The 14,391-nt window shown below is 34.3% G+C and overlaps 2 protein-coding genes across 9 annotated transcripts; both read right to left on the reverse strand.

Moving 5' to 3' along the window:
- Positions 1 to 2,001: 2,001 nt before the first annotated feature.
- Positions 2,002 to 8,624, reverse strand: LOC123228265. 4 transcript variants are annotated; one of them, XM_044653612.1, is made up of 11 exons: positions 8,403 to 8,624; positions 7,833 to 7,928; positions 6,915 to 7,100; positions 6,663 to 6,774; positions 6,558 to 6,585; positions 5,899 to 5,936; positions 5,735 to 5,769; positions 5,513 to 5,650; positions 2,805 to 5,317; positions 2,520 to 2,606; positions 2,002 to 2,415 (listed from the first exon to the last, which is right to left on the reverse strand). In XM_044653612.1, the coding sequence occupies exons 2-11, from the start codon at positions 7,901 to 7,903 to the stop codon at positions 2,348 to 2,350; spliced, it is 3,276 nt and encodes a 1,091-aa protein (XP_044509547.1). In that variant the 5' UTR covers positions 7,904 to 7,928; positions 8,403 to 8,624; the 3' UTR covers positions 2,002 to 2,347. The 4 variants fall into 4 exon arrangements, with proteins under 4 accessions (XP_044509547.1, XP_044509548.1, XP_044509549.1 ...); XM_044653613.1 differs by having other exon boundaries at positions 6,915 to 7,119; XM_044653614.1 differs by having other exon boundaries at positions 6,915 to 7,053; positions 8,403 to 8,623.
- Positions 8,625 to 10,209: 1,585 nt separating this feature from the next.
- On the reverse strand, positions 10,210 to 14,012 carry LOC123228465. 5 transcript variants are annotated; one of them, XM_044653904.1, is made up of 9 exons: positions 13,916 to 14,012; positions 13,598 to 13,837; positions 12,393 to 12,540; positions 12,142 to 12,292; positions 11,876 to 12,001; positions 11,695 to 11,775; positions 11,326 to 11,518; positions 10,984 to 11,254; positions 10,210 to 10,637 (listed from the first exon to the last, which is right to left on the reverse strand). In XM_044653904.1, the coding sequence occupies exons 2-9, from the start codon at positions 13,811 to 13,813 to the stop codon at positions 10,369 to 10,371; spliced, it is 1,455 nt and encodes a 484-aa protein (XP_044509839.1). In that variant the 5' UTR covers positions 13,814 to 13,837; positions 13,916 to 14,012; the 3' UTR covers positions 10,210 to 10,368. The 5 variants fall into 5 exon arrangements, with proteins under 5 accessions (XP_044509839.1, XP_044509840.1, XP_044509841.1 ...); XM_044653905.1 differs by having other exon boundaries at positions 13,598 to 13,833; positions 13,916 to 13,999; XM_044653906.1 differs by having other exon boundaries at positions 10,210 to 10,634; positions 13,598 to 13,995.
- Positions 14,013 to 14,391: the final 379 nt, after the last annotated feature.

Genomic DNA, 14,391 nt, shown 5'->3' on the forward strand with positions numbered 1-14,391 from the left:
ACTTTTGGGGGAGAAAAGGGAGAAGTCAGTTGCTAAACATAAAAATTATAAGGGTATGAGACAGAAATAAAAATTTCAAATTTAAAAGTAATTCTAAATATAATATTAAATAAAATTTCTAAATAGTTATTTTACCTCTGTCAGTAATAACAAAAATTAAACCTTGGGTGGGAATAAGTTTTTGGGTCATAATTAAATAATAAAAGTATACGTACCACTTTTAGTACATAATTTAAATACATATACAATATATCATTATGTAATTAATGATTTTGAATTAAAAATAAAATAACACTCAATTATATAATTTTGAATTAAAAATAATACACACATAACATTACTCATAATTAAGATAGTCAATAAATCATATATATTCAATCATATTTATTTATCTTCGGTCATAATTTTCTTTATTTATAGGACGTCCCTTAAATATCCATCCATGTCTCTTTGTATTTTTATTATATCCTTTTTTTTTGTTTCTTTTTTCTTTTTTCTAAACATAACAAATAGTATATTGCAAAACGGGTGACTGCCCGTCTTAACTCATTTCAAGCTTTCAGTTAACTTATATCCTACAATAGAAAAAGAGGTAAGTCCAAGGTTTGATAGGATTTCATATGTCAATGTAGTTGGAAACATTAAGTATTCAATGGTATGTACCAAACTGGATATAAGACAGCTTGGCAGTGTCCATAAGAAGGTATTTAGCAAAACCAAACAAACAGTATTGGAAAGCAGTTTAGGGGGTCCTCAGATACTAGATAGGCACCAAGGATGCACATTTGGAGTAGGGTAAAGGCAGCAATAGTTTGATGGGTTTTGCAAACTCAGGCTGTACAAAAGATCTCAATAAAAGAAGATCTTTGACATTCACCTCGAGAGGATGTCCAGTCAATTGGAAGGCCACTCTCTAGTCCACTGTTGCTTAGTCTACCACATAGGTAGAATACGTGGTCATATAGAGGGTTTTAAAGACATCTATTGTTGTTCACTATGATGGGCAAAATGCAATTCATTTGATCGAAGAACAGATGTATCATAAGAGAGCCAAACAAATAGATGTTGGTATCACTTTGTATAGGATGTGTTTTGTAAGGAAGATGTTTACATTGAGTAGATAAGTACCAAAAACAATCCAATTGACATACTCACCAAGTCTTTGTCCATCAGCGAATTCAAACATTACTTGAACTCAATTGGTATTTAGTGTTTAGATATGCCCTTAATGGCTTTTGTGGAAGAGATGGAGAATTATGTTGAAGACCGAAGTTAATTTGGTTCATATTTATAAATACGTGTCAAGATAAAGATTGTTAGATATGATAACCTGAATTTAAGAATAAATATTTTAAATAAAAAATTAAGAGTGGTAGTATCAAAATATGTGTCCCGATAAGGTGAATGAATATTTTAAATATTATAACAAATCGAAACAAGATTGTTTTACCATTTATTCATTGGTCATTCCAAAAACTCTTTTGTTATTTTAATCCGAAAGGTTATTCCACATAATTAAATAATTGTTCCATCATGGGCATAAATTTATGCAATTCATGAATTTTGTCTAGGAGAGACAGGTTTAATTAAGTGACTATGTCATCATAAATTCTTTGTGTTCTTTTTCGGTTGCTTTGTTCATGGTTTATTTGCTTTCATTACAAAATTTCTAGGTTTCTCCGTAACATTAAACAAAGACAAACTTATTAATTTATCTATACAAACTGATATGATAACACGTAATTAAATAATATAATATTTACTTTTTTTCTCGTTTCAAAATCATCAAATCAGATATTAATACACACACTTAGATTAATAAAAGCTCTTTTTACGTATAATTTTACTTGCATACAAATCTAAAACATGACAATGAAGAGCCTGCCTATTATACGCTATAGAAAGCTTTTCTGTGTAACTTACCATTAAAGCAAAAGCCTTGTCGAAAAACTGTTCTTCCTTTTGTTACTAAGCATTCATGAGCTTCTAACCAACAAAAGACAACTAAAAATCATATATGATAATATAAATGAATTAATACAAATAAACGGTCATCAATTGAGTCACCAATGTTTAACAGCCTGACCCCTGAGCGTATATGTTCAGTAGAAAACAAATTCTAATACACTGACAGATTAAATCAATGCATACACACGCCTTTGACAACAAAACATGCAGAAACAGATCAATAATCAGTACTTCATATATGTAGAAGAACCAAAAAAAAAAAAAAGCCGACACCAGTGCGGGAAGTCAGTAACCTGTAGCCTCAAGCCAATTCTACCCAATATCTGGCTTGGGAAATGACATAATGTTAGTAATCTGTACTTCATCATCACTCTGGCATTTAATGAAGCTTTGTTTCATTAGGTTTGCTGCCTCTAAATGCTGAAAGAGAGAAGAATGACCTTGTAGCTGAAACATTACAAGTTGGAGGATGTTGGACACTATTAATATGAGGAAAAGAAGAATCACCAAGATGAGAAAAGAAGCAGAGGACACACCAAATAAAATCTGACCTTTAGTTGAAGGGGCTGCTGCTAAGACGTGGCCCATATGCAACTTGTTAGAATTCTGGGCTTCATATCTGCTTATGTTTGATTGGGCTGCATGCAGAATATCCATATTATTTACAATGGGAGGTTCTAAGCTAGGTAAATTTGCCAAACTTAAAAAGGCAAAGTTTTGCAGTTATATTTAATTTTTTTTTTTTTTTTTTAAGAATTTTCCATCAATTGAAACAAAAACAGTCTTAAGGAAATTTGGATGATGCAAATGGCCAGCATAACCAACAAGAAATATACCAGAGACTAGATGAGCATCAACATTTTTTTCGAAGTCTTCAGATAATGATGTCTTTTGCATTCCATAGTTCTTTGCATGAAGGGTGGCTTTTCTCAAAAGATTGTCAGCATTTCTCTTATTAGCTGCCCTTGATTCATCCATGTCATCTTCTCCTTCAGAAAAGACGGATGGAGTAGACCAACCTGTTGAATTTGAATCCCCCTTACTCTTGCGAGCAAATTTCAAGAGCCTCTTCAATCCTTTAGGAGCATCTTTTTGATAGACAATGGGAGGAGGAATTTCAGCATTTCCCCAGTCAGAAGTGTCAAGTTCAGTACTTTCTTCTTGCAGTATCTGCGACAAAGAATGGCGGACACGAGGACTTGACAATCCAATGGGCACAATGTTTGGTGGAGATGCAATCTGAGTTGTGTTGTCATGACATGCATTGGACAGTTCATGATTCTCCTCTTCAATTTCCACCCAAGCAGCAGGGGATATGATTGATTCTTCTTCAGCTTGAATTTTAGAAGATGACTCTATCATGTTTCTCAGTCCATTATTATCAGCAGCAGGTTCATAAAAGTTCTCTATCTCACTACATATCTGTTGACTGCTTACAGTAGTGCCAGACTTCACAGCATCACAATAATCTAATGGCACAATATGCTGCTCTTGATGCTCCCTTGCCAGACTAGAAGCATTCGCAACAGCCTCTTCTTCCTGAGATTCAACCAAATTTCCTGGGTTTTTCAAAGAGTCCTCCACCTGGGGAGAACTTTTTATCTTGTTGGCAGCAGGACCAACACTAGGGACTATTCTAGAGCCCTTACGAAGAAAGGGTTTTGATTCCAGTGGCACTACACTGCCTTTTTTTGTCACCTTGTTATAGAAATTACGCTTTTCCAGAACCAGACTAGAGCTATCTCTAGAAGCTGTTGCAACTTGTGCTTTTGTAGTTTTGCTACTTTTTGCCTTTGTTGGCTGCTGCTTTCCATTTAAACCGTTCCAGCCCCTTTCATTATTTGCCTGGATTTCCTTCACATTTTTAAGTTGCTGCTTGGATTGCTCCATTTTAGAGGTTGCTCGGGCAAAAGATTGTGCTGATTGAAGTTTTCGGCGTGTTGGTGTTGTTCCAGCAGAAGATATCCCACCAGGAGTTTTAGCTGGTGACAACCCAGCAGTTTTTGGTGATTGCCCTGATGGCCATGACTTACGAGTATAAGGCATGGGTGATGTTTTATAAGAAACTTTCTTGGCAACAGCAGATTTTAGAGTTTCCTTTTTGGGATTTGCAGATTGAGGTAAGTTCCTAACTGACTTCTGAGGCTTTTCAAGAGGATGCTTTTTTCCAACATCATTCACATTTTTTGAGACCATTTCAGCTTTCCTCTCATCAAGAATCTGCTGTATTGCTCCTAATTGTGCTTCTTTTTCTGCTCTCTTTCGAGCATTCTCTCCTCTAAGTTTTTCATCCCTCTTCTCCTTGTAGTGGTCATAGAAACCACCTCTCCTTTCAGAGGAAAGATTGTGCTTTCTGCTAGTTGATGGCTTCGTACTTTTAGTTGGCTTACTCTCCATCATTTTCTTCAGCATCTGATTCAACTCCACTTCCCTTTGTTGATTCCATTCTGCTGTGGTTGTTAATCTCTCATTAATGTCCTCCCTTTGGCTAACATCAGCACCTGCTTGAACATTTATCATATCAAGGGCCCTTTCTTCCTGTCTTTCAATATCAACTTCAGCAATCTCAACGTGACTTTGACCATCAGATATGTAATTAGACTCTGATTTCACCTCAACTGAAGCCTTTAAAAACTCTCTGTTCATTATACCATTTGAAATTACCGGACTTGAATGGTCCAAACCAGTTTGCATTTGGCTTTGAGCAGAAGATTCCCCCATACCTGAACTCCACCTCCTCAATACAGATTTATTTCCAATTAGAGAAGCATTTGCTAAACAAGTCCTCTTCTGAGAATCTCCAGTTTGATCCCTCTGTTTGCTTTCAAAGAGATTGATTGCATCTTGAACACTCATTCTTCGTACATTATCCTCAATTTTCTTACTGGTTTGTTCTGATTCTTCTTCTTCACTACTGTCTGCAGCTACATCCCTATGAGACAATGTTCTAGTAGGAAGAAAGTTGAGGCTCTTAATGGTCAGTGCAGTGGCCCTGTGTGATCCAGTTCTCCCTATTTGAATCCTCCTCATTGGAGACGCTGACCGTCTAGGTGCTGCAGACCTTGCTAAAGCTCGACTTCTTTCGACAAACATTTGATTTTCCTCGCCTGAGTCTGAAGACTCCTCACTTTCTGTTGAGCTTTGCCGCTCGAGCTGTGCAATTTTAGCAGGTGAAACACCATATTTAAGTGGCATTTCTGCATGTGAAGGTTTTGACATCTGAGAATCACTATTTGTCTTCCTTGCACTATCGTTCCTTATAGGACAATTTGATGATGTCTTGTCATTGTCAAGTGGATCAGCATTCTGGATAATTTGACTTGTATCTAAAGCTCCATAGAATGAATTGCTGCAATAGACAATCAATGAAAGAACTTTTCCGGTTATAATTTCTTTTCTAAAGGCATTCAACTCATAGTTTTGCCACCTAAAAAATATGGTCAGAAAGAAACGGAAAGGGTTGCATCTAGATATCATTTGAAGTGATTAAAAGTTGGAAACACAAGCATACTTTATATTGGGAACTTATTTTGAATCTGCTAACCTTAAATGTTGAATAAGTTCATCTAAATTGGCAAGCTCATCATAGGAGAAGATGGCACCAGCAGCCTGCTTAAAAGCTGCAGATAACTCTCCTCTTAATGCTGAGATTCTAGAGTCCATAGCTCGCAGCAGTTCATTCCTGGATGTATAATATTCTATGGATTAGGGCTAATGCAGCCTTAACAAAGTGCTGATTGTAAACATAGTAATCATAGGAACATACTTTGAATTGTCCGAAGATGCAGCCTGAACATTAGACTGTTCACTTGCAAAAAATAATGATGAACAAATAAAAACGGTAGAAAAAACTTATGAACTCTCAAATAAACAAAATATGAGAGACCTGGTAAACAGAAAAAGTATTAGATAAAGTAGCATGATAATTACTTTGGTTTGTGGGGCCATGCCATTTGAGTTGCAGTCATCTGTCAAGAGGATAAAAGCTGCACATATTAGAATCTGCTGGAATGTGAAAGTTCAACACATACAGGAGAAAAAAGAATTGCAGAGTCATTCACACCATAAGGATCCTTACACTTAACCAACATGGCCTCAACTTACTTCAAGGGATTACTACTATATCAGTAAAGCAAATTGACTCTGTCACTCTGTGTGAAAGTTAAATGAATCAAAAAATTGAAAACCTATCAAGCTTAAGAATCAACTGCCAGTCTGTTAGCACATATGTATAATTATCTTCAGTCCATCATATCCAGAGATTGAAGGTGAGGAGCAGGTGCATTCAGAAGTTGTTCAGAACCATCTCAGAAGTGCCCAAAATAAAAGAACTAAGAAAGGGTATTTTCCAAAAAACTTCACCCGTCAAACCTCCCAGTCCCAATGAAGTAACAATTCACGGAATCACAGACAATAAATTGTAAGGTTCAACTTCCTTCAGATGCCTATTGAATCACTTATCCAAATTAGAATAACCTCCTTGGATTGGATAGCAGCAATTAGAAGATATTAAGGATTACCTATCAGAGTAATGCAACTAATTTAGCAGTGCAAATGTCTTAAAAAATGTAAGCAGTAGCAGAAATTACCTATCTCCCTGGCTTCAATATTATTGCCCTGAGAACATTCAACTTGTTTTAATGAGCGAATTTATCCCTCCAAGATCAATTCACACAAAGAGATAAAATATTTACCTGGACATGTAAAGAAAGATGAAATTGTCTGGCTTCTTCCAGCTGAGATATCTCACCTTCTATAACCTTAGTGATATTTACCAGATCTGGTAAGCCAACAATATTCAGGAATCTGAGAAGAAAATGCAAGGACTGCCATAAGAGGAACACAGTGATATCTCACCTTCTATAACCTTAGTGACATTTACCAGCATTTTGTGTAATAACAAACTAAAAAGAAGACAAGAAAAGAAAGCATTATATATTAAGAACCTGTTTAAAGTTGATTTTGAGAACCATGCTGTACTACTTGCTTTTCCTGGAGGTTGGATTGTGAAGTTACTACAGGATCCTTCAGCATGCAAGGGTTTTAATCCTGGTATATATGGCAAGAGTTGTTCCAGAGGCCCAACTGCAAGTTTTTCCATTTTGTTGTCACCACAAACAAATACTTCATACCTACAGGAGCCCTCAACACCTTTGAGAAGTTCATCATAGTAAGGAAAAAAAGAACACCAAATGAAAATGAATGCACAAAAGTCTGAAAAAAAAATGTCTAAATGAATTGCTAAAGATCAACGTTCATTGCTTTTTAAATTATGCAAAGAGAGTTCAATACAGTAGCCAGACATAATTTAGACCAAAGCTGCATACGATTAGAGATTGACTAAATGAAACACACTTCTCAACAAACCTATGTAAGGAAAGTCTCAAACATATCTTATGAAACTCAAAGGAAGTCTGAGGAGACGCTTGTCTACCAAAATTTGGGGAAGGTTTCAGCCTACTTTTCTGAATAGTAGGGTCTGCCAGTCATGAGACCTCTCAAGGGAAGTCAATGAAATTTTAACTGTTACCTTAAATGATTTCTATTTAACATTGAAATTTTGATCCAACAACAAATTTTTCTTTCATTCTTCATTTTTCCTGCTGTAGCTGTCAATAAATCACTAATATATAAATTGTTATGACTTAATTTGAAGCTCCTTTTGTAAGATCATCCAATCATAAGAAAGTTTTAAGGTGATAAGATGCTAGACCACACTGTTACAACAGATCGTTTTAGTATTTTAAACTTTTAACAACATAGCTTTTATTGAATTTCCACTATAACATGGAACCTTTTAGAAAATTTTGAATTGTGTGTCCAACCAAACTCTTTATATGAAGTCTAGAGGAGATCTGACCCACCTGTTTTGGGTTGGGAAAATTTGAATTGTAGCATAATCTAAAGGTGCATCAGCATCTAATATGCCCTCCATTCCAAGCAGCTAAAGCTCAGAAGACCTGAAAGTGCAGAGAAGAATTTGCATTAGTAAGAATCAAAGAAAGTCAAGTGTATTAAGATAGGGAGGTAAGCAATTTAATAGCTTGAAACGACAAGAAATCTGCACGCCAAATGATTAACAGTAGATTCAAAGGATTCCATCAATTGTATTAAATGCCAATCATAAACTAAATTTAGATATGAAAGCTATCAAATAAAAGTTATAATCGAGTAAGACGAGAAATATCCATCAAGTAAGAATTACAACCTCATCAGCACAACATTACATTAAAAAAATGGAAAGGCGTAGAAGTAAGGTAGCAATAAAAAACAGTAAATATTTTACAAAATTGTACACATTGTTAAGATTTACTACAGAGACATCATTGACAAGCATGTAAGTGAAATTTGAGTGGTTAGAAATAGAAAAGGTAGAAGTGCAGTCAGATCTAGGAAATGAATAACAGAATGATAAAGAAAGAAAATAGCAGCACCGAGAGTGGTTGAAGGAGGAACCGAAGAACGAAGGGGAAATCCAAGTGAAGAGGCTGAGCTGAGCAGAAGAGTTGTCGGTTTGTTGGTAGTATTCCTAGTTGAATTTCAATAGAGAGATCATGATGGTTGAATCAGCCAAGCTAACGTTCAATGTTATTGGATTTTTATGTTAAAGTGAGAATGCAGTCCGAATGAGCAACAAAATGAAGAGCTCAAATACGTAGCCTTTCATTGCGTTCCAGTGACAAAAACCAACTACCATTGGAGTCAAGCGTGACTTGCACGATCTACTTTCCGTACTGTCTTCGCTACTTAGAATACTATCTATTTTTCACCCATAGTTTAGTCTTAAAACTTCTTCCACCCAAAGGTGGTATAAATAACACTTTTTACCCTATATCAAACATAAATAATATTTTTCACTCAAAATTAAATTTTGTTAATGAAAGAAAAATATTAGAAAGTGAAATTATTATTTTATTTCTACTATTTTATTTTTTAAAATTATCTTATAAGTTCAAATTAAAAAAAATTAAAAATAACTTTTTAAATATATAAATTATATAAGAAACATCTTTTTTTTTCCTTTCACCAACATTTTTTCTTTCTCAATTTTTATAAAATTAAATGTCTTTATCACAAAATTATGTGTCAGGGGCTAAACATAATTTTTTAAAACTATTAGGTCTTTTTAAAATTTTTGAGGGTTCAAAAAATTCACAAAAGTTTGAGGGTTTTATAAAAAATTTTAAACTATCAATCTATCCTTTTTAATTCAAAAATGACAATTACACTCTAAAGAATTGAACATAATAGCAACAAATCATATGTATAAATGTAATATTATAACTATTAGGATCACATAATAATTTCAAAATATATAGGAGTTTGAAAAAATTATAAACATTGATTATGAGTTTTTAAACATTTTTAAGAATTAAATTGTTATATTTAAAATATCAGGTTTGATAGGAAATTGTTGTTTTTTAAATTAATAAAAAGCAAAATTACTATTTTACACTTACACCGTTAACTTTTTTTAATTAAATTTGATTTATGGATAGAAAAATCTTTTTTTGGATAACCAAGGACTCTGCCCATATTTGTTGGATGAGTAAATCCGAAACACAGTGATTATACTCACAATGTTCAAACTCATACTTTTTTCTTGAAAGGTTCAATACTCCACTAATTTTACTAACCTCTAGAGTCGGAAAATTGTTATTTATGTTAATTAGGAGTTAAAAAGAGTTTGGGGTCAAACCTTGGGTGGGAAAATGTGGTTTACTTTCACTTCTATTATTTCCTAATCATGCTCTTATATCGACCTTGTCTTACCAGCTCTATTTTCTTCACCTCTATTACTTACACCACCACTACCAAAAAATTATTCCCCTTGATAGAAAAGGCGTGAAGAAATGAATTTATCAAAATAGACAAAGTAAAAGTGCCAGCAAAGTGTTTGGCAAATCGTAAAGCATTCAGTCCATTGATGGCTACCCACTAGACATCATGTGAATTGCAATACATAACTTGACCCATCTGGTTCTAACACTAAACTTCCAATTTCTTTCCACTCTCTCTCTCTCTCTCTCTGTTTAATCAGATTATGCATTTAAAAGCACCAGAATACTAGCCAGGAGCCACCAAGGTTTAAGAGAAATAAAAGCCTGCTGCATCTTTACACAAATGCTTCAAATGTAAAAGGAATATTGCTTGTCTTTGAAGGGTGGCCGACCTCAATTCAGAAAAAGAAAATGAACTATATCTAAACAAGGGGGATGAGAGACAAGTTTAGGAGACACGTTTTCGAATCAATGAATGTGAAATAAAATTAGATGATACAAGAGCGTAAACTGGTACAGTTACAGGAGATTCTTACAGCAGGAAGCAAGCACAATCAATTGAGACCTTTCAGACGAACAATCATGCATCTTATCAACATAAAAAGGAAAAATCAAAACCTCAGTTAGACCATACATGAACTAGTCCATGCCTATTGCCTGTATAAATCTCATTGCGCTCTTCATCGTAAAAAAGAGCAGTAATATCTTCCAATGCTTCTGCAACTGTGCTCCTAATTCTGGATGAATAAACCTGCTTCTTCGTACTGCAACTTCCACAGCCAAAATCACAATTCAAACTGCTTTTACTTTCCACTGGGAAGCTATTGCTTGCCCTTATTTTAGCAAGGCATTTCCCAGTCAAGATATTGCTGATATTGATGGATCCTGCTGCATCAGATATGCAAGTACTATCAGAGGCTTCTTTAAATCCATTCAAATTTTTAAGTCAAAAGGTTTAGCCAACATGTATCTAGTAATGATAAAGATGTAATCAGCAATTAAAATTAAGATTGAAAAGCTTTAGAATGCATGTAACTTCTTTTGAACTGCTTTTTTTTTTTGGGGGGTCTCATTCAATTATTTCATTTTCAAGATTATACCTGCCTCTGAGTCATCACACTGACATAACAAACAGAGAAAATGATATCAGTGTGCTTTAAAAATATGATTTTACAGCTATATATAATTTTATCAAACTTTACACATCAAAAGATAGGTGGGAGTGAGACCTTACCATTTCCTTCCGATAATGGATCATCAGAGTCAGCCTTGCAATAAGAGATTATAAGATCCTGATCACTTGTTATATAAATGTTGTTAGTGTTGCAATCAGGATGCCACAAAAGATGATCCTCAAAAGAAGTTACAAGCTCCCCACGGAAGTTCCAAACAGCCACAGTTCGATTTCTAAAGGTCAGGAATAGTTGATTCTCATATAGAAATATAAATGCCGACGGCGTCATAAATTCAGTTCTGCTAACTTCTGTAAGCTCAAAGGTTCGGACCTAAAAGTAATAAAATCAGATATCTGACAGTTGATGGATGAATCCAATCGAAAAAAAGCAGAAGTCCTTACATCAAGAATCTGGAGATTCTCATTTTCTTGCTTAACAAGAAGCTTTTCATTGAACTGTTCAATGAAATCCACCTTCTTATTTCGATGAAGTAGATGATTGAAAGATTTGAGAACAGTACCATCCTCTATTGATAGAATCTTAAGAGGAACGTGGCCACTAGCTTTAATGAAAATCAACAACATGATCCCTGGACTGTTCATAAAAACCATTAAAGGAAGGTAGTAGATCTGTAGATCCATATGAAGTAAAAAATAAAATGAAACTCAAATGAAAAAACAAGTCTATCTTTATGACCAACACATGAACTGCCAATAATATGTGTTCGTGCAAGTATGTACAAAACAATCAAAAGTGTAAAGATATATTACCTGATATTGATCTCTTGTACATTCTTATCAGATATGGAGTATAACATCGTATAATTTTTCAGGTCAAACACCTTGTATATACTGATAAAAGATACGAGGAAAAAAGACATAAATGAGTCAAGAAGCTGTTATAAGACTACATATCTAAGCACAAATACAAATTTACATAATAGACACGTACCTGTCCTGTGCAGAATAAGTGAGTACTTTCCCATTTACATCATCAAACTCTACAAAACCCGGCCACTTCAATGACTCAGATTCAAAAAGAGCAAAACCAGCATCTGGTTTACCTCTTCGTATGTATCTGAAAACATGAAAAAAATGTTTTTGGTAACAAAATAGTTGAAAATCTAAAGCTAAAAGTCATTATTTCTAAATTTCATTCAGTCAGTTTCCTCTCTCTCATTTACTTTCAAGTTGGAGGGTGAGAAGAGTTTCACGTACTCTATTCTAGTGCTTCTGCATTTTAAAGAACTGAAATTATCTGAAGCATAAACTGAAACTGTGATAAGTGAGTCATTGTTCTTATTATAAAACAAGCTTCTTATAACTTCATCTGCAGTGACATTCAAAAAGCATATCCTCTGGTTTGTCCCTGCATCCAACAAAAGACAATAGCCCTCTCAATTCACTCATTTGCAATCAGAATATCAAAGAATCCAGATATCTTAAACTGGATGAAAGAAAATTATTACCTCGGCTAAAAGCTGCACAAACACCAGATTGTGCAAGAGCAAAAACAATGTCACATGCTGCCACAATCTCAATAATCTTTGACCTCTTCCTTAGAAACGGCAGTACCATAGAACAATGGCCTTTCGGATCATGTGTATCATATTCCTCCTATTTGGTACAACAGATAAGAAGCAGGAGTTTGAATAAGGTCACCCAACAAATAGATCAAATTACAATCCTTATCTGGAAGATTATTGTAAGAATAAAGCAAATATTACATCATTGACCTTAAACGAAAGACAAAAAGTATTTGCATTTTGTAACTACCAACATATACCAATCACAAAGTTTATTTTCAAGTGCCATTTTATGTTTATGATCCATCTTATGAATCCAATTTTACAAATCAAGTATTAGACTTTTGAAGACCTTTTTAATCCTCATAATCTCACAACACATGCCATACTTCACCATCGACTTCAATATCACCTTTGATAGGAACCATAGCTTTATTTATCACCAATTAATTTGTCTATAATTGTTAAATTTACTCATGATTAGTAAAATATCAAATATACTCAGAATGGTTCCCAAAGCAAAAGATATGAACTGAAATTTCAGATTTCCAGAGTATTGAAAGGCTACTTATATAATCAAGGGAATTTATTTAAACAGAAATCTGAAATCACTCAAAGTCAGATATTAAACAGCTCAATTCATTGGACTATCTTATTAAATAAAGGTCAATGCAACAAAAAATGATCGACTCTAAAAACCTTAATTCTCTCAAGATCAGATATAAAGATGATCAAATTTTCAAAATTTCCCCAAGTAATAATTAATACAATTCCCCGCCCCAGGCCCTTGATCTCTCTCCGTTGCACATCAAATAATAGTTTTGATTACGCCAAGAAAGAGACTAAGTTCGTATTTTCTTTGACTCTATCCTGGTGCATTTTCTCTCAAAATTCGACTTGAAACATATCAGTGTCTCTTTTATTGAGTAGATTAACTGAAGACCCACCTAGCAGAATCAATTGAAATTCCTAAGGTCTGGCAAGTACAAATCTAACATAAAATAATTTCTTCTTCAATGTGTCAAGTGAGAATGAAGAAAATATCCCATAGTATTTTGGCTATAATACAATAAAGGAAACTCAGATTCATTGGACAGTTAGTCCAATTAGTAATCCAAAGCTCAATATTGAGATATGAGAGAAGTAACCTGCAAACGGATGTTGCGAAATCTCTCCTGGGCGTCAGTCATGGTGAAAGCACGGTCACGTTTTGAACTGATTTCACGTCTCTGAAGTTTCTTAACGCTGTTAACGAAGCCATCACACCCAGCCCAACCACGACCTCGTTTCTTCGCTACGACTCTTCTTCCACTGCATGGTCTTGGGCTCACCGTAATCCTTTTCCCTCCTGCCCCGCCTTCCATCGCTGTTAACACTCCTTTTACTTCCTTCAACAAAATTGAGCTTCCCCTTTAACACTGCATTTCATATTTAAGTAAAAAAATAACCGGTCGAATGTCACTTACTCTTACATGCCGAGACCGGGAGGGGAGAGGGTTTTCTTATTGCTTCACTCTTAGTTTTGATTTTTGATTTTTGATTTTTGATCTCGTCCGATTTGCTTTCAAATTAGCTGCATTTATTAAAATCGAAATAATAATAATAACAACCCACAGGCCAGGCCAGGCCAGGCCACAGTGTTGAATTCATGGGCTTCCACAACTCGGCTTCATCGTCTCACCATCAAACTGGGCTGGACTTTGTGCGACTTCAAGACGTTGCTCGTCTTTTCATCCCCATAGTAAATTCAACCATACGATATATTGTCATTTTAAATATGTAAATAAATTTATATTTATATATATTATTATATAATTAAATATTATTTTATTTTTAATTTAAAGTTATTTAATCATATGATAATATATATTAAATATGTATTTATTTATATATTTAAAATAAATATGTATAGTTTTATTATAATAAATTTACATTTGCTTTC

This window comes from Mangifera indica, chromosome 10, assembly GCF_011075055.1.
Source record: "Mangifera indica cultivar Alphonso chromosome 10, CATAS_Mindica_2.1, whole genome shotgun sequence".
NCBI lineage: Eukaryota > Viridiplantae > Streptophyta > Magnoliopsida > Sapindales > Anacardiaceae > Mangifera > Mangifera indica.

Coding starts and splice junctions, on each gene's coding strand:
- LOC123228265 (XM_044653612.1), bottom strand. CDS start 7,903: ATGGAGGGCATATTAGATGCTGATGCACCTTTAGATTATGCTACAATT. Junction 6,586..6,662: donor ATCTTTCTTTACATGTCCAG/GTAAATATTTTA, acceptor GAATGTTCTCAG/GGCAATAATATTGAAGCCAG. Junction 2,607..2,804: donor TGATGCTCATCTAGTCTCTG/GTATATTTCTTG, acceptor TTCTGCATGCAG/CCCAATCAAACATAAGCAGA.
- LOC123228465 (XM_044653904.1), bottom strand. CDS start 13,813: ATGGAAGGCGGGGCAGGAGGGAAAAGGATTACGGTGAGCCCAAGACCA. Junction 11,255..11,325: donor AGAATCTCCAGATTCTTGAT/GTAAGGACTTCT, acceptor TATTACTTTTAG/GTCCGAACCTTTGAGCTTAC. Junction 10,638..10,983: donor TCCATTATCGGAAGGAAATG/GTAAGGTCTCAC, acceptor TATCTGATGCAG/CAGGATCCATCAATATCAGC.